The sequence below is a fragment of the Salmo salar genome, chromosome ssa03 (assembly GCF_905237065.1).
Source record: "Salmo salar chromosome ssa03, Ssal_v3.1, whole genome shotgun sequence".
Classification (NCBI taxonomy): Eukaryota; Metazoa; Chordata; class Actinopteri; order Salmoniformes; family Salmonidae; genus Salmo; species Salmo salar.
Window position 1 is genome coordinate 11,196,477 of NC_059444.1, and position 20,013 is coordinate 11,216,489.

At 44.0% G+C, this 20,013-nt stretch overlaps 1 protein-coding gene across 3 annotated transcripts in view; it reads left to right on the plus strand.

The window, feature by feature from the left end:
* Positions 1-20,013, plus strand: part of LOC106598404 (low-density lipoprotein receptor-related protein 8) — a 238,186-nt gene that overhangs the window by 123,865 nt on the left and 94,308 nt on the right. For all 3 annotated transcript variants that reach the window (XM_014189447.2, XM_045714492.1, XM_014189454.2), the window contains exons 5-8: positions 1,588-1,983; positions 5,253-5,375; positions 6,095-6,217; positions 13,272-13,391. In XM_014189447.2, the coding sequence (XP_014044922.1) occupies positions 1,588-1,983; positions 5,253-5,375; positions 6,095-6,217; positions 13,272-13,391 (762 nt within the window). The remainder of the gene's footprint in view (positions 1-1,587; positions 1,984-5,252; positions 5,376-6,094; positions 6,218-13,271; positions 13,392-20,013) is intronic.

Consider the following 20,013-nt stretch of genomic DNA (forward strand, 5'->3'; position numbering starts at 1 on the left):
TCCAGAGATGTTCGATTGGGTTCAAGTCCGGGCTCTGGCTAGGCCACTCAAGGACATTCAGAGACTTGTCCCGAAGCCACACCTGTGTTGTCTTGGCTGTGTGCTTAGGGTCGTTGTCCTGTTGGAAGGTGAAGCTTCGCCCGTCTGAGGTCCTGAGCGCTGTGGAGTAGGTTTTCATCAAGGATCTCTCTGTACTTTGCTCTGCTCATCTTTCCCTCGATCCTGACTAGTATCCCAGTCCCTGCTGCTGAAAAACATCCCCACAGCATGATGCTGCCACCACCATGCTTCACCGTAGGGATGGTGCCAGGTTTCCTCCAGACGTGACGCTTGGCATTCAGGCCAAAGAGTGCTGCAGAGATGGTTGTCCTTCTGGAAGGTTCATCCCATCTCCACAGAGGAACTCTGGAGCGCTGTCAGAGTGACCATCGGGTTCTTGTTCACCTCCCTGACCAAGGCCCTTCTCCCCCGACTGCTCAGTTTGGCCAGGCGGCCAGCTCTAGCAAGAGTCTTGGTGGTTCCAAACTTCTTCCATTTAAGAATGATGGAGGCCACTATGTTCTTGGGGACCTTCAATGCTGCAGAGATTTTTGGGTACCCTTCCCCAGATCTGTGCCTCGACACAGTCCTGTCTATAAGCTCTATGGACAATTCCTTTGACCTCATGGCTTGGTTTTTGCTCTGACATGCACTGTCAACTGTTGGACCTTATATAGACAGGTGTGTGCCTTTCAATGTCGTGTCCAATCAATTGAATTTCAAGTTGTAGAAACATCTCAAGGATGATCAATGGAAACAGGATGCTCCTGAGCTCAATTTCGAGTCTCATAGAAAAGGGTCTGAATACTTATTTACGTAAGGTATTTCTGTTTTTTATTTGTAATAAATTAGCACACATTTCGAAAAATCTGTTTTTGCTCATTATGGGGTATTCTGTGTAGATTGATAACATTTTTCAAAATCAATTTTGGAATGAGCTGTAACGTAACAAAATGTGGATAAAGTCAAGCGGTCAGAATACCATCCGAATGCACTGTAGGTACTTTTTTTTGGGGGGGGGGGGGTGCCCCCATCTTGCTGGGTGCGTGCTACGCCACTGCTTAAATCACAAGTTAAATATAACTATAAAAAATGTTAGACGTGTCAAATAAATTATATCCAGCTCAGGGCTCCAGCTATGCATTTAGTTTGCTAAGAAGATCCCTGTTCCTTAAATAGTTTTGTGCGTAAAAAAAGTTATATATATTTAAAAAAATTGCGCCCCTTTTGTTCACATTCCGTAATACCGTATACCCCAATATGATGCAGGAACGGTATGACGGTATGAAAATCTGAATACCACCCAACCTTTCTCTCTCGCTCTCTCTCTCTCTCTCCCTCTCCCTCTCTTTCTCTCTTTCTCTCTCTCTCTTTCTCCCTCTGTGTCTCACTCTCTGTCTATCTCCCTCTGTGTATCTCTGGAAATCTGATACCAGTATCATCTCCACTTCTCTTTTTTTAAGTCAAGTTCACGTTCGTTGGTTTGTCTGATACCGGCAGGATCCTGAATGTGTGTGTTGATTTTGTAACTCTAACTGAACCCTCCAGGCAACAAAGCCTGCCCGAAAAGCCAGTTCCAGTGTGCCAACCGCAAGTGCCTGGCACCTGTCTACGTGTGCGACGGCGATGACGACTGCGGCGACGGCTCTGACGAACTCAAATGCTCCGACCGCCACTCGCCAACGAACACCTGCAGCCCGCACGAGTTCCGCTGCAACACCTCGGAGTGCGTGCCCGTTATGTGGAGCTGTGACGGCGACCCCGACTGCCCCGACGGCTCTGACGAGTGGCCGGAGCGTTGCGGCGTTGAAGGTTCACATCCACGACGCAGGGTGAACTGTACGATGGAGGAGTTCCGGTGCGCCAACGGGGAGTGTGTGAGGCTGCCGTGGAAATGTGATGGCGATCCGGACTGCAAGGATAAGTCAGACGAGGCAGAATGTCGTAAGTGTTCTTGAAGTTTTTTTTGTCTTAGATACATGAACATAAACATACATATACAGTCCATTCAGAAAGTATTCAGACCTCTTGACTTTTTCCACATTTTGTTACGTTACAGCCTTATTCTAAAATGGATTACATTTTAAAAATCCTCATCAATCTACGCACAATACCCCATAATGACAAAGCAAAAACAATGAAATAAAATAAATTGAATCCATTTTAGAATAAGCATGTAACGTGGAAAAAAGGTCTGAATACTTTCCGAATGCACAGTACATATCACAGGAGCTTGGAGGAAGGGCTCGTGGTAATGGTTGGAGTGGAATGGGTGGAATGGTATCAAATACAACAAACACAAGTTTTCTATGTGTTTGATGCCATTCCATTCGCTCTGTTCCAGCCATTATTGTGAGCCATTCTCCCCTCAGCATCCTCCACTGATACATACTGTACAGCTCTAGCAGGGCAGAAATTTGATGAGCTAAATTACAACCATATTCTCTAGCAGTCTAGTTGTATTCTGCTCCACCTCTGTACATGGAGAATGACAACTATCCAGACTACCATATCTTTCATTTATCTTCCATCTGTGTTGCCACACCATTTTGTCACAGAGCACATTTTCATTTCACCAGGCTCCACACAACTCAGTTTGTCTTGAGTCGCGAAAGAGAAATAGAGAGGGAAAGGGAGATATAGAGAGAGAGGGAGAGAGAGAAAGAAAGAGAGATAGAGAGGGAAAGGGAGATATAGAGAGAGAGAGGGAGAGGGAGAGAGAGAAAGAAAGAGAGGAAGAGGCAGACTGAGAGAGAGGGAAACAGAGAGATGGAGAGAGAGGGAGAAGGTTTGTTTGTGAAGATGGGGCAGTCGTGATAAAACAAGTTTTCCCATTAGCTGATGTAGGGATCCTGTCTGTCTGTCTGTCTGTCTGTCTGTCTGTCTGTCTGTCTGTCTGTCTGTCTGTCTGTCTGTCTGTCTGTCTGTCTGTCTGTCTGTCTGTCTGTCTGTCTGTCTGTCTGTCTGTCTGTCTGTCTGTCTGTCTGTCTGTCTGCCTGCCTCTTTCTCAGCCTCCTCTCTCTATGTGGTGTCATCAAGTCCCACCTCTCTCCTCTCTCTCTCTCTCTCTGTCTCTCTCTCTCTCTCTCTCTCTCTCTCTCTCTCTCTCTCTGCGGTGTCATCAAGCCCTATCCTCTCTCTTCTCCTTCCTCCTCTCGCTCCCTCCAATGTGTCATAAACGCCAATTAACACTGATAGATGTTATTTCAGCCAATTGAAAGGCAGCGCAGGGAGTAGGTTAAGCCATACGCAAAGGAGTAAGAGCGAGTGTCCACAGGTTGCTAGGCAACCCATTAATGTCCTGTAGTGTTTAAAAGCCCTTGAATAATAGCAAGGTCTCATTTTTGCCACAGCGAGCTATAACACTATAATCACTCACTTGGTGGACATGATGCTTTATCCAAAGTGACTGGTAGTGTACACTAACGGGGTGGACATGATGCTTTATCCAAAGTGACTGGTAGTGAACACTAACGTGGTGGACATGATGCTTATAAATAGAGTGAACATAAGGGAATATTATAAAGTGACTGGTAGTGTAAAGTGGTGGACATGATGCTTTATCAAGTGACTGGTAGTGAACACTAACGGGGTGGACATATGTAAGTGACTGGTAGTGAAAGGGTGGACATGATGCTTTATCCAAAGTGACTGGTAGTGAACACTAACGTGGTGGACATGATGCTTATACACATATATTATTCACAGGTAACTGACAAAATCAAGAAAACCCCAACATAAAGCTTCTTAATGGGGTGTTGGGCCAGAACAGCTTTTAATTTGGGGATCCTAATAAAATATCAAATGCACCTTGACATAGATTCTACAGGTGTCTGAAACTCTATTGGAGGGATGAGACACCAGTCTTCCACGAGGAAATACATCATTTGGTGTTTTTTTTATGGTGGTGGATCAAACCATTCAGTGACCACTCGTGCCCTGTGGATGGGGGTGTCATCATCCTATGGGGGCATATCCATGGTAGCCAAAATAATGACCTGCCCAGCATTTTTATACATGACCCTAAGCATGATGGGATGTTAATTGCTTAATTAACACAGGAACCATACCTTTGTGGAAGCGCCTGCTTTCGATATACTTTGTATCTCTCATTTGCACATTTAGTGTTTCCGTTATTCTGTCAGTTACCTGTATGTGACCCATGCTTTTGAATAAGTTTAGTTACGAGCTAGTTTAGCTTTGCGCGCACACACACACACACACACACACACACACACACACACACACACACACACACACACACACACACACACACACACACACACACACACACACACACACACACACACACACACACACACACTGACTGGGAAAAAGAGTCACTATCTGGCTTTTGGCTCAGCTACACACACTGTTCTCTATCTCCTGATAACACTAAATCATCCCCCCCATGCTTTATATAATATTGCTTTTTAGTGGGCTCTAGAAGGGAGTTTCATGTCTGGGCATGGGAATTAATGGCGACTAGGAGCGGGATACGGCTCCGCAGAGGCCTCCATCTTGGGGCAGGATACTGAAGATCATATATCACAGAGCCCACGGTTTACTGCTTCTCCTGCTAGGTACAGCTAATGTCCCGCTATGGATTGAATGTGTGTCAAGGGGTTGTCTGTCTGTCTATGTGTCTGTCTCTCTGTGTGTGTGCTTCTTGAGTCCTCAGTTCAGTGCTCAGTTCAGTCCTCAGTTCAGTCCTCAGTTCAGTCCTCAGTTCAGTGCTCAGTTCAGTGCTCAGTTCAGTGCTCAGTTCAGTCCTCAGTTAAGTCCTCAGTTCAGTCCTCAGTTCAGTGCTCAGTTCAGTCCTCAGTTCAGTGCTCAGTTCAGTCCTCAGTTCAGTGCTCAGTTCAGTGCTCAGTTCAGTGCTCAGTTCAGTCCTCAGTTCAGTGCTCAGTTCAGTGCTCAGTTCAGTGCTCAGTTCAGTCCTCAGTTCAGTCCTCAGTTATTTAGTGTTTAACGGTCTCTTCTTCCTGTAGTCAATTTTTTTTCTCCAACTCTCTCCTCTTCTTGTGTATGTGTGCGTCTGTGTGTATCTGGGTTTGTGTCTGTGTGTATCCGTGTGTGTGTGTCTGTGTGTCTGTGTGTGTGTGTGTGTGTGTGTGTGTGTGTGTGTGTGTGTGTGTGTGTGTGTGTGTGTGTGTGTGTGTGTGTGTGTGTGTGTGTGTGTGTGTGTGTGTGTGTGTGTGTGTGTGTTACAGCCCTACTGACGTGCAGGCCAGATGAGTTCCAGTGTGGTGACGGCTCCTGTATCCACGGTACCAAGCAGTGTAACAAGGTCCATGACTGTCCTGACCAGAGTGACGAGGCTGGCTGTGTCAACGGTATGTGTGTGTGTGTGTGTGTGTGTGTGTGTGTGTGTGTGTGTGTGTGTGTGTGTGTGTGTGTGTGTGTGTGTGTGTGTGTGTGTGTGTGTGTGTGTCTGGCTTACTGGCTGTGTCAACAGTATGTCTGACACTCCGTATGGCTGTCTGCATGGCTGGCTGGCTGGCTGGCTGGCTGGCTGGCTGGCTGGCTGGCTGGCTGGCTGGCTGGCTGACTCCATACAGTATGTCTGGCTGGCTGACTGGCTGGCTCTATATGTCTGGCTGGCTGGCTCTATATGTCTGGCTGGCTGGCTGACTCCATACAGTATGTCTGGCTGGCTGACTGGCTGGCTCTATATGTCTGGCTGGCTGGCTCTATATGTCTGGCTGGCTGACTCCATACAGTATTGTCTGTCTGTCTGGCTGACTCCATACAGTATTGTCTGTCTGGCTGGCTGACTGGCTGACTCTATATAGTATTGTCTGGCTGGCTGGCTGACTCCATACAGTATTGTCTGGCTGGCTGACTCCATACAGTATTGTCTGTCTGGCTGGCTGACTCCATACAGTATTGTCTGGCTGGCTGACTTCCTGATTGGCTCGTTGGCTCTATATGTCTACCTAACTGGTTGTCTGTCTGTCTGTACCTTCCTGTACCTGTCTGTCTGCTGGTCTGTGTATGTCTGCCTGGCTAACTGTCTGTAGTAAAAGTCTTTCCCCATGTCTTCCTGCCACAGCCACTAAGTGTGAGGGTCCCTTGAAGTTCCTGTGTAAGAACGGAGAGTGTATCGACAGCACCAAGGTGTGTGACAACGTCAAGGACTGCAAGGACCGCTCTGATGAGCCCAAGAAGGAGTGTGGTAAGAACACACACTCGGACACACACACACACAGACACAGACACAGACACACACACACACACACACACACACACACACACACACACACACACACACACACACACACACACACACACACACACACACACACACACTGAGAGGGTCCTCTTCAAGTGGATTATGCCCAGTTTCCATGGTTCTTAATGGTCTCACCCCGTGGCGTAGTAGGGAACCAGAGTGACCTGTGACCTCCAGGGTGACCTCCAGTACCAACCTATTGATTAGATCACAATCTTTATTCCCTTTCTTTACAAAATGGAGGCGGAAAAGCTGTTTATATCGTATGTACATTTTTGTGTCGATCTGTGTTTGCCTGAGAAGGAGCCATATGCGAATTCATCGTTTTAGGGACATGAAAAGGAAAATAGTTTGGCACAAATTATAGAATTGAAAAACCGGTGTGTGTGTGTGTGTGTGTGTGTGTCTGTGTGTGTGTCTGTGTGTGTGTGTGTGTGTGTGTGTGTGTGTGTGTGTGTGTGTGTGTGTGTGTGTGTGTGTGTGTGTGTGTGTGTGTGTGTGTGTGTGTGTGTACTGCAGTACAGCAACAGCAGATATTCATAGAGAAGTTTGGCATAAACTCTGAAACAATGACGTGGTTGTTTTACATATCTTAATTGAATGCACTGATTGTAATGCTCTGGAAAAGAGTGTCTGCTAAATGACTATATAAAATGTGAATGTACAATTAAATGTTTTTTTGGTGTTTGCAAGTGAGCATTTACAGTGCCTTCAGAAAGTATTCAAAACCCTTTTGACTTTTTCCACATTTTGATGTGTTACAGACTGAATTTAAAATAGATATAATTTAGATTTTTGGTCACAGACCTACACACAATACCCCATAATGTGAATGTGGAATTATGTTTGTTGAATTTTTTACAAATTAATTAATATTTGGAATGTCTTGAGTAAATAAGTGTTCAACCCCTTTTTATGGCAAGTCTAAATAAGGTCACGAGAAAGAAATTGCTTAACAAGTCCCATAAATTGCATGGACTCACTGGGTGTGTAATAATAGTGTTTAAAATGTTTTTTTTTATGACTACCTCATCTCTGTACCCCACGCATACAATTATCTGTAAGATACCTCAGTCAAGCAGTGCATTTCAAACACAGATTCAACCACAAAGACCAGGGAGGTTTTCCAATAAAAGCAGACATTGATTATCCTATTGAACATGGTGAAGTTATTAATTCCACTCTGGATGGTGTATCAATACACCCAGTCACTACAAAGATACAAGCATATGTCTCTAAGAGCTGAAAATTGTTGTCTAGCAATCTACAACCAATTTGACAGAGCTTGAATTATTTTTTAAAGAATAATGGGAAAATAATGTACAATACAGGGGTGGAAAGCTCTTAGAGATTTACCCAGAAAGACTCACAGCTGTAAACACTGCCAAAGGTGATTCTAACATGTATTGACTCAGGGGTGTGAATACTTATGTAAATTAGATATTTCTGTATTTCATTTTCAATACATTTGCTAAAAATTCTAAAAACATGTTTTCACTTTGTCATTATGGGGTATTATGTGTAAATGGGTGAGAATTTTTTTTATTTAATCCATGTTGAATTCAGGCTGTAACACAACAACATGTGGAATAAGTCAAGGGGTATGAATACTTTCTGAAGACACTGTGTGCAGAGGTGTGTGTGTCTGCAAGCTAGCACTTATGCAGATGTGTGTGTGTCTGCAAGCTAGCACTTATGCAATGATGTGTGTATGCTCACCATAACAAAGTGGCTATCTCCATTGCATTTCAAAGCGTCGAGGGGCACGAGTCAAATTAGTATCAAGAGAAGAAAAGCCTCTGTGTGCTCATCAAAGGGGAGAGAAACAAACATCTCTGTGTGTGTGTGTGTGTGTGTGTGTGTGTGTGTGTGTGTGTGTGTGTGTGTGTGTGTGTGTGTGTGTGTGTGTGTGTGTGTGTGTACGTGCATGCAATAGTTTGTGTGCACACAGTGCCTTCAGAAAGTCTTCATACCCTTTGACTTTTTCCACATGTTGTCGTGTTACAGCCTGAATTTAAAATGGATGACATTTTGATGTTGTGTCACTGATTCTACACACAATACCCCATAATGTCAAAGTGGATTTTTTTTTGTTTAATTTTTATTTTTATACATTAATAACAAATGTAAAGCTGAAATGTCTTGAGTCAATATTCAACCCCTTTGTTGAATAACGGTTGAGCTAATGTGCGCTAATGCGATTAGCATGAGGCTGTAAGTAACAAGAACATTTCCCAGGACATAGACATATCTGATATTGGCAGAAAGCTTACATTCTTGTTAATCTAACTGCACTGTCCAATTTACAAATCAAATCAAATTTTATTTGTCACATACACATGGTTAGCAGATGTTAATGCGAGTGTAGCGAAATGCTTGTGCTTCTAGTTTCGACAATGCAGTAATAGCCAACGAGTAATCTAACAATTTCACAACAACTACCTTATAGACACAAGTGCAAAGGAATTAATAAGAATATGTACATAAAAAAATATATGAATGAGTGACGGTATAGAACGGCATAGACAAGATGCAGTAGATGGTATAGAGTACAGTATATACATATGAGATGGGTAATGTAGGGTATGTAAACATATAAAAGTGGCATTGTTTAAAGTGGCTAGTGATACATTACATCAAGATGGTAAGATGCAGTAGATGGTATAGAGTACAGTATATATAGTAGCTACTACAGTGAAAAAATACCATGCTATTGTTTGAGGAGAGTGCACAGTTATGAACTTGAAAAATTATTAATAAACCAATTAGACACATTTGGGCAGTCTTGACTCAGCATTTTGAACAGAAATGCAATGGTTCATTGGATCAGTCTAAAACGTTGCACATACACTGCTCCCATCTAGTGGACAAAATCTAAATTGCGCCTGGGCTGGAATAATACATTATGGCCTTTCTCTTGCATTTCAATTATGATTTTTTTTCTTTGTATTATCTTTTACCAGATCTGATGTGTTATATTCTCCTACATTAATTTCACATTTCCACAAACTTCAAAGTGTTTCCCTTCAAATAGTATCAATAATATGCATATCCTTGATTCAGGTCCTGAGCTACAGGCAGTTAGATTTGGGTATGTCATTTTAGGCGAAAATGTCAAAAAAGGGGCGGATCCTTATTAACAAATCACATAGAAAGTTGCATGGACTCATTCCGTGTTCAGTAATAGTGGTTAACATACATTTTTTTATGACTACCCCATCTGTACCCCACACATACAATTGTCTGTAAGGTCCCTCAATCGAGTAATGAATTTCAAGCACAGATTCAACTACAAAGATTTACAGGGCTCCCGAGTGGCGCAGCGGTCTAAGGCACTGCATTTCAGTGCTAGAGGCGTCACTACAGACCCTGGTTTGATTCCAGGCTGTATCACAACCGGCCGTGATTGGGAGTCCCATAGGGCGGCGCACAATTGGCCCAGCATTGTCTGGGTTTGGCTCGGGGTAGGCCGTCATTGTAAATAAGAATTTGTTCTTAACTGACTTGCCTAGTGAAATAAAAATTAAAAGATCAGGGAGGTTTGTCAATGCCTTGCAAAGAAAGGTATTGATTGGTAGATGGGTAAAAAAAATATTACTAACCTAATTGACAGAGTGAAAAGAAGGACGCCTGTACAGAATAAAAATATTCAAAAAAATGCATCCTGTTGACAAACAAGGCACTCAAGTAATACTGCAAAAAATGTGGCAAAGAAATTAACTTTTTGTCCTGAATACAAAGCATTATGTTTGGGGCAAATCCAACACAACACATCACTGAGTACCGCTCTTCATATTTTCAAGCATGGTGGTGGCTGCATCATGTTATGGGTATGCTTGTCATCAGAAAAGACTAGGGAGGTTTTTAGGATAAAAATAAACGGAATACAGCTAATCACAGGCAAAATCCTAGAGGAAAACCTGGTTCAGTCTGCTTTCCACCAGACACTGGGAAACAAATTCACATTTCAGCAGGACAATAACCTAAAACACAAGGACAAATCTACAGTAGAGTTGCTTACCAAGATGACATTGAATGTTCCTAAGTGGCATAGTTACCATTTTGACTTAAATCGGTTTGAAAATCTATGGCAAGACTTGAAAATGGTTGTCTTTCTGAAGACACTGTATGTGAGTGAGTGAGTGAGTGACTGAGTGAGTGACTGAGTGACTGACTGAGTGACTGAATGAGAGTGACTGAGTGAGTCTGTATGAGAGAGCAAAAATAGCACAATAACACACACAGATGTACACAGCTACATTTATTAGTATTTTTTTATTTTACCTTTATTTAACTAGGCAGGTCAGTTAAGAACAACTTCTTATTTTCAATAACAGCCTAGGAACAGTGGGTTAACTGCCTTGTTCAGGAGCAGAACAACATATTGTTTACCTTGTCAGCTCGGCGATTTGATTTTGCAACCTTTCGGTTACTAGTCCAACGCTCTAACCGCTAGGCTACCTGCCGCCCCATACATAAACATATACTGTAAAACTCACCCACGCGGGTGCACACACATTGTGAAAGACACACACATACTGTGTGAAAGATACACACACGCATACACACAATCAGATTTGCATGAACACATGCTGTATAGCCTGGGAGGAGACTACACACCTCCAAAGCCCTGGAGACAGGGTAGCAGGGGAGTGGGCCAAAATAAATGGTGCGATGCTGCGAAAAGACAGGAAGATTGAGAGAGGAAGGTGAGTGGAGGGAAGGTAGAAGGGGTAGAGTGAAGGAGGGAGGAGAGGGAGGAGAGAGCAAGGGCAAAGAGAGCTCCACTCCTCTCCCTTCTCCCTGTCTCTCTTTCTCTGTCCTTTTTTACCTCTCTCTCTCTCTCTCTCTCTCTCTCTGGTCCTCTCATCATCAGCCTTGATACCTAGCTCATCCCTCTGCTCGCTCAACCCTTCACTCACAAGGTGTTCCCCTTAGAACAGCAGAGACCGGCAAACACACACACATGTACAGGTGTAGGATCTTAATTTGACATGTATTGTCACAGCAAGAATAATCCTGCAGGAACAGGTTTTGAACTTTTAGTCTATAGTGTTGCTTGATAGGTGGTTAGACTATAAGCTGGTCAAAATGAGGATACATGAAAGTGGCAGCAGGTAGTTTAGCGGTTAAGAGCTTTTGGCCAAGAACCAAAAGATTTCTGGTTCAAATCCCTGAACTGACTAGGTGAAAAATCTGTCAATGTACCAATGAGCAAGGCACATAACCCGAATTGCTCCTGTAAGTCGCTCTGGATAAGAGTGTCTGCTAAATGACTATAATATAACAAAACATTTATACTGTTAATATGTTAGTGTGGGTTTTTATTGAATTTATGCGGCGCAGGAAAATCTTCAGCAACAGAGTGATCAAATTAAGATCCTACATCTGTATATGTGTACACTTTTATACGCACAATGCACATACACACACCTGCACAATACACATACATACAGAGACACACACATTGGATAAACCACACACATGTATACACACACACGCTGTAAACCACATAACCACACATACACACGACGACACACACGTGCTGTTAACCACACCATTCTGTAAACCACAGAAACACATCCTATCTGTTACACACACACACACACACACACACACACACACACACACACACACACACACACACACACACACACACACACACACACACACACACAGTCCCTGACACAAACACACACACACACACACTGTCCCTGACACACAAACACAACAAACACACACACACACACACACACACACACACACACACACAGTCCCTGACACAAACACACACACACACACTGTCCCTGACACAAACACACACACACACACACACACACACTGTCCCTGACACAAACACACACACACACACACACACACACACACACACACACACACACACACACACACACACACACACACACACACACACACACACACACAGAGAGAGAGAGACATGATGATGGGCCCTAATTGACCTGAATGTACTCCCCTCAACCTCATGCTGCAATAATAACACAGTGTATTTCTCGGTTCACTCAGGCGTCTGTTTGAGTGTATTTGATATTTTCCCGTTGGAAATGAAGGTCTATTACCACCAGTATTGATGGAATTTTATATCCTTATTCAGCCAGGCTTGTCATCTGAACAGATAGATGCTTTGCTGCTTTTATCCCCTGGATGAGCTTATGAGGAGAGGGGGCGTGGAGGGAGAGAGGGATGGGGCGGGGGAGGAGTGAAGAGGGAGGGACAAAATGGGGAAGAAATCCCCTGTGAAAATGATCACCCACACGCTCACACAGACTACTGTAGGTGAATACTGGCTTACTGGAATACTCAAATCGATTCTGATTGTGATGTATCCTTCTTTCAGCCCTTGCTGTAGTCTGTTATTCACTGATCTACCGTGATTGGTGGAAAGCATTTTTCAACCTCCATTGATTCTCTGTTTGTTGATTATTTCAAGGAAGTGGGAATATATCTTCAGTGTGTTTAATCTAAATTCACTTTCTCCTTTTTCATTCACTCGCTTCCTTCACTAGCTCAGTCCCACTTCAAAACAGTGACAAACGTGAGGGGAATTGAGTGACAGTTATTTGATAGGGTGATAGCGAAGAGGAGAGGAGAAAGCCTGGTATTGTGGAGAATCAGAGCTGGTGAGAAGCCTCTGAATGTTGTCTCACTCAGGACTGGATGGGGATTCCATGGAATAGAACTGAGCACGTGGGGTGATGGACTGAACAGAAAATTAGAAATGGAATTGGGCCCCTCTGTCAGTTACCAGTATGGTCGTGTTCATTTGGACACGCAACGGAAAAACGTTTTAAAACATTTTGCTTTGGAAAATTGAAAATGGGAATTTCTTATTGGACAAGTCTAGGTAGTCCCTCCTTGTTTCAGTCCGTTTTCTTCCATTTCGTGCCGAATGAGCACGACCCAGCTGCTAAAAGACCTCTCCTAGTCACTATCTCTGACCTCTGACCTCTCTGTCTCCCAGGGCTCAACGAGTGCTCACTCAACAACGGCGGCTGTTCTCACATCTGCCAGGATCGACCAATAGGCTACGAGTGCCAGTGTCCTACAGGGTACAAGCTACTGGACAAGAGGACTTGTGGAGGTGAATATTGAGAATACACACAGTGTAGACACACACACAGAAGTAGTACACTATACTCTCTCTCTCTCTCACACATACATACATACATACATACATACATACATACATACATACATACATACATACATACAGCGCCAAGGTATGTGGCAACGTCAAGCACTGCAAGGACCGCTCGGAGGAGCCCAAGAAGGAGTGTGGTAAGAACACACACACACACACACACACACACACACACACACACACACACACACACACACACACACACACATAGTAAGTAGTACAGTACACACACACACACACACACACACACACACACACACACACACACACACACACACACACACACACACACACATAGTAAGTAGTACAGTATACACACACACACACACACACACACACACACACACACACACACACACACACACACACACACACACACACATAGTAAGTAGTACAGTATCACACACACACACACACACACACACACACACACACACACACACACATACAGTAAGTAGTACAGTATACACACACAGAAAGTAGTACAGTATACACAGTAAGTAGTACAGTATACACACACAGTAAGTAGTATAGTATACACAGTAAGTAGTACAGTATACACACACACACACAGTAAGTAGTACAGTATACACACACAGTAAGTAGTACAGTATACACACACACATTAAGTAGTACAGTATACACACACACATTAAGTAGTACAGTAACACACACACATTAAGTAGTACTGTATACACACACACACACAGTAAATAGTATAGTATACACACACACATTAAGTAGTACAGTATACACACACACATTAAGTAGTACAGTATACACACACACAGTAAGTAGTACAGTATACACACACATTAAGTAGTACAGTATACACACACACAGTAAGTAGTACAGTATACACACACACACACAGTAAATAGTACAGTATACACACACAAAGTAAGTAGTACAGTATACACACACACAGTAAGTAGTACAGTATACACACACACATTAAGTAGTACAGTAACACACACACATTAAGTAGTACTGTATACACACACACACACAGTAAATAGTACAGTATACACACACAAAGTAAGTAGTACAGTATACACACACACATTAAGTAGTACAGTATACACACACACAGTAAGTAGTACTGTATACACACACACACACAGTAAATAGTACAGTATACACACACACACACATTAAGTAGTACAGTAACACACACACATTAAGTAGTACTGTATACACACACACACAGTAAATAGTATAGTATACACACACACACATTAAGTAGTACAGTATACACACACACATTAAGTAGTACAGTATACACACACACAGTAAGTAGTACAGTATACACACACATTAAGTAGTACAGTATACACACACACAGTAAGTAGTACAGTATACACACACACATTAAGTAGTACAGTATACACACACACATTAAGTAGTACAGTATACACACACACAGTAAGTAGTACAGTATACACACACACAGTAAGTAGTACAGTATACACACACACATTAAGTAGTACAGTAACACACACACATTAAGTAGTACTGTATACACACACACACAGTAAATAGTACAGTATACACACACAAAGTAAGTAGTACAGTATACACACACACATTAAGTAGTACAGTATACACACACACAGTAAGTAGTACTGTATACACACACACACACAGTAAATAGTATAGTATACACACACAAAGTAAGTAGTACAGTATACACACTGACCGTCCTTGAGGTTATGTCTCTTTTATGAATACCATTTCCCTTCAAAGTACAGACTGCTATCTGTGAGGAGAAACGTGAAGACTTGAACTCACAGAACCTTTCATATGTTCTTCTCTCTGAAATACAGTTTATTGAATTGCAGCTTTTAAGCCACATATTTATAGAAACCTGCTTGGTCCAAGGTGACAAATCTCTTTATTCCCACATTTAATGCAAAAAGTACTCCCTCTCTCTCTCTCTCTCTCTCTCTCTCTCTCTCTCTCTCTCTCTCTCTCGCTCTCGCTCTCTGTCTCTCTCTGTCTCTCTCTGTCTCTCTCTCACAGATGTACATTTACATACGCCAATGGTTCATTACATTTAGGTTAAGAACATCTGCTAAATGACCCCCCCCCTCTACTGAGCTATTAGTCCAGTGTGATTGATACCCCCCCACTGAGCTATTAGTCCAGTGTGATTGATAACCCCCCCACTGAGCTATTAGTCCAGTGTGATTGATAACCCCCCCACTGAGCTATTAGTCCAGTGTGATTGATAACCCCCACTGAGCTATTAGTCCAGTGTGATTGATAACCCCCCCACTGAGCTATTAGTCCAGTGTGATTGATAACCCCCCCCACTGAGCTATTAGTCCAGTGTGATTGATAACCCCCCACTGAGCTATTAGTCCAGTGTGATTGATACCCCCCCACTGAGCTATTAGTCCAGTGTGATTGATAACCCCCCCACTGAGCTATTAGTCCAGTGTGATTGATAACCCCCCCACTGAGCTATTAGTCCAGTGTGATTGATACCCACCCACTGAGCTATTAGTCCAGTGTGATTGATAACCCCCCCCACTGAGCTATTAGTCCAGTGTGATTGATAACCCCCCCACTGAGCTAATAGTCCAGCGTGATTGATAACCCCCCACTGAGCTATTAGTCCAGTGTGATTGATAACCCCCCTACTGAGCTATTAGTCCAGTGTGATTGATACCCCCCGCCACTGAGCTATTAGTCCAGTGTGATTGTTACCCCCCCACTGAGCTATTAGGCCAGTGTGATTGATAACCCCCCACTGAGCTATTAGTCCAGTGTGATTGATAACCCCCCTCCACTGAGCTATTAGTCCAGTGTGATTGATAACCCCCCTCCACTGAGCTATTAGTCCAGTGTGATTGATAACCCCCCACTGAGCTATTAGTCCAGTGTGATTGAAACCCCCTCCACTGATCTATTAGTCCAGTGTGATTGATACCCCCCACTGAGCTATTAGTCCAGTGTGATTGATACCCCCCCACTGAGCTATTAGTCCAGTGTGATTGATAACCCCCCACTGAGCTATTAGTCCAGTGTGATTGATAACCCCCCCCCACTGAGCTATTAGCCAAGTGTGATTGATAACCCCCGCACTGAGCTATTAGTCCAGTGTGATTGATAACCCCCCACTGAGCTATTAATCCAGTGTGATTGATAACCCCCCCGACTGAGCTATTAATCCAGTGTGATTGATAACCCCCCCACTGAGCTATTAGTCCAGTGTGATTGATAACCCCCTACTGAGCTATTAGTCCAGTGTGATTGATAACCCCCCCACTGAGCTATTGGTCCAGTGTGATTGATAACCCCTCTACTGAGCTATTGGTCCAGTGTGATTGATAACCCCCCACTGAGCTATTAGTCCAGTGTGATTGATAACCCCCCCACTGAGCTATTGGTCCAGTGTGATTGATAAACCCCCCACTGAGCTATTGGTCCAGTGTGATTGATAAACCCCCCACTGAGCTATTGGTCCAGTGTGATTGATAACCCCCCACTGAGCTATTGGTCCAGTGTGATTGATAACCCCCCACTGAGCTATTGGTCCAGTGTGATTGATAACCCCCCACTGAGCTATTAGTCCAGTGTGATTGATAACCCCCCACTGAGCAATTAGTCCAGTGTGATTGATAACCCCCCACTGAGCAATTAGTCCAGTGTGATTGATAACCCCCCCACTGAGCTATTAGTCCAGTGTGATTGATAACCCCCCACTGAGCTATTAGTCCAGTGTGATTGATACCCCCCTCCACTGATCTATTAGTCCAGTGTGATTGATAACCCCTCTACTGAGCTATTAGTCCAGTGTGATTGATACCCCCCCACTGAGCTATTAGTCCAGTGTGATTGATACCCCCCTCCACTGAGCTATTAGTCCAGTGTGATTGATAACCCCTCTACTGAGCTATTAGTCCAGTGTGATTGATACCCCCCCCACTGAGCTATTAGTCCAGTGTGATTGATACCCCCCTCCACTGAGCTATTAGTCCAGTGTGATTGATAACCCCTCTACTGAGCTATTAGTCCAGTGTGATTGATACCCCCCTCCACTGAGCTATTAGTCCAGTGTGATTGATAACCCCCCCACTGAGCTGTTAGTCCAGTGTGATTGATAACCCCCCTCTACTGAGCTATTAGTCCAGTGTGATTGATAACCCCCCCACTGAGCTATTAGTCCAGTGTGATTGATAACCTCCCCACTGAGCTATTAGTCCAGTGTGATTGATAACCCCTCCACTGAGCTATTAGTCCAGTGTGATTGATAACCCCCCCACTGAGCTATTAGTCCAGTGTGATTGATAACCCCTCCACTGAGCTATTAGTCCAGTGTGATTGATAACCCCCCACTGAGCTATTAGTCCAGTGTGATTGATAACCACTCTACTGAGCTATTAGTCCAGTGTGATTGATAACCCCCCTCCACTGAGCTATTAGTCCAGTGTGATTGATAACCCCTCCACTGAGCTATTAGTCCAGTGTGATTGATAACCCCCCCACTGAGCTATTAGTCCAGTGTGATTGATAACCCCCCCTCCACTGAGCTATTAGTCCAGTGTGATTGATAACCCCCCCACTGAGCTATTAGTCCAGTGTGATTGATAACCCCCCCTCCACTGAGCTATTAGTCCAGTGTGATTGATAACCCCCCACTGGGCTATTAGTCCAGTGTGATTGATAACCCCCCCCACTGAGCTATTAGTCCAGTGTGATTGATACCCCTCCACTGAGCTATTAGTCCAGTGTGATTGATACCCCCTCCACTGAGCTATTAGTCCAGTGTGATTGATAACCCCCCACTGAGCAATTAGTCCAGTGTGATTGATAACCCCCCACTGAGCTATTAGTCCAGTGTGATTGATAACCCCTCTACTGAGCTATTAGTCCAGTGTGATTGATACCCCCCCACTGAGCTATTGGTCCAATGTGATTGATAACCCCCCACTGAGCTATTAGTCCAGTGTGATTGATAACCCCACTACTGAGCTATTAGTCCAGTGTGATTGATAACCCCCACTGAGCAATTAGTCCAGTGTGATTGATACCCCCCACTGAGCTATTAGTCCAGTGTGATTGATAACCCCCCACTGAGCTATTAGTCCAGTGTGATTGATAACCCCCCACTGAGCTATTAGTCCAGTGTGATTGATACCCCCCCTCCACTGATCTATTAGTCCAGTGTGATTGATAACCCCTCTACTGAGCTATTAGTCCAGTGTGATTGATACCCCCCCACTGAGCTATTAGTCCAGTGTGATTGATACCCCCTCCACTGAGCTATTAGTCCAGTGTGATTGATAACCCCTCTACTGAGCTATTAGTCCAGTGTGATTGATACCCCCCCCACTGAGCTATTAGTCCAGTGTGATTGATAACCCCCCCACTGAGCTGTTAGTCCAGTGTGATTGATACCCCCTCCACTGAGCTATTAGTCCAGTGTGAATGATAACCCCCCCACTGAGCTGTTAGTCCAGTGTGATTGATACCCCCTCTACTGAGCTATTAGTCCAGTGTGATTGATAACCCCCCACTGAGCTATTAGTCCAGTGTGATTGATAACCTCCCCCACTGAGCTATTAGTCCAGTGTGATTGATAACCCCTCCACTGAGCTATTAGTCCAGTGTGATTGATAACCCCCCCCACTGAGCTATTAGTCCAGTGTGATTGATAACCCCTCCACTGAGCTATTAGTCCAGTGTGATTGATAACCCCCCACTGAGCTATTAGTCCAGTGTGATTGATAACCCACTCTACTGAGCTATTAGTCCAGTGTGATTGATAACCCCCTCCACTGAGCTATTAGTCCAGTGTGATTGATAACCCCTCCACTGAGCTATTAGTCCAGTGTGATTGATAACCCCCCACTGAGCTATTAGTCCAGTGTGATTGATAACCCCCTCCACTGAGCTATTAGTCCAGTGTGATTGATAACCCCCCACTGAGCTATTAGTCCAGTGTGATTGATAACCCCCCACTGAGCTATTAATCCAGTGTGATTGATAACCCCCCCGACTGAGCTATTAATCCAGTGTGATTGATAACCCCCCCCACTGAGCTATTAGTCCAGTGTGATTGATAACCCCTCTACTGAGCTATTAGTCCAGTGTGATTGATAACCCCCCACTGAGCTATTGGTCCAGTGTGATTGATAACCCCTCTACTGAACTATTAGTCCAGTGTGATTGATAACCCCCCCACTGAGCTATTAGTCCAGTGTGATTGATAACCCCCCACTGAGCTATTGGTCCAGTGTGATTGATAAACCCCCCACTGAGCTATTAGTCCAGTGTGATTGATAACCCCTCTACTGAGCTATTAGTCCAGTGTGATTGATACCCCCCCACTGAGCTATTGGTCCAATGTGATTGATAACCCCCCCACTGAGCTATTAGTCCAGTGTGATTGATAACCCCCCTACTGAGCTATTAGTCCAGTGTGATTGATAACCCCCCACTGAGCAATTAGTCCAGTGTGATTGATACCCCCTCCACTGAGCTATTAGTCCAGTGTGATTGATAACCCCCACTGAGCTATTAGTCCAGTGTGATTGATAACCCCCCCCACTGA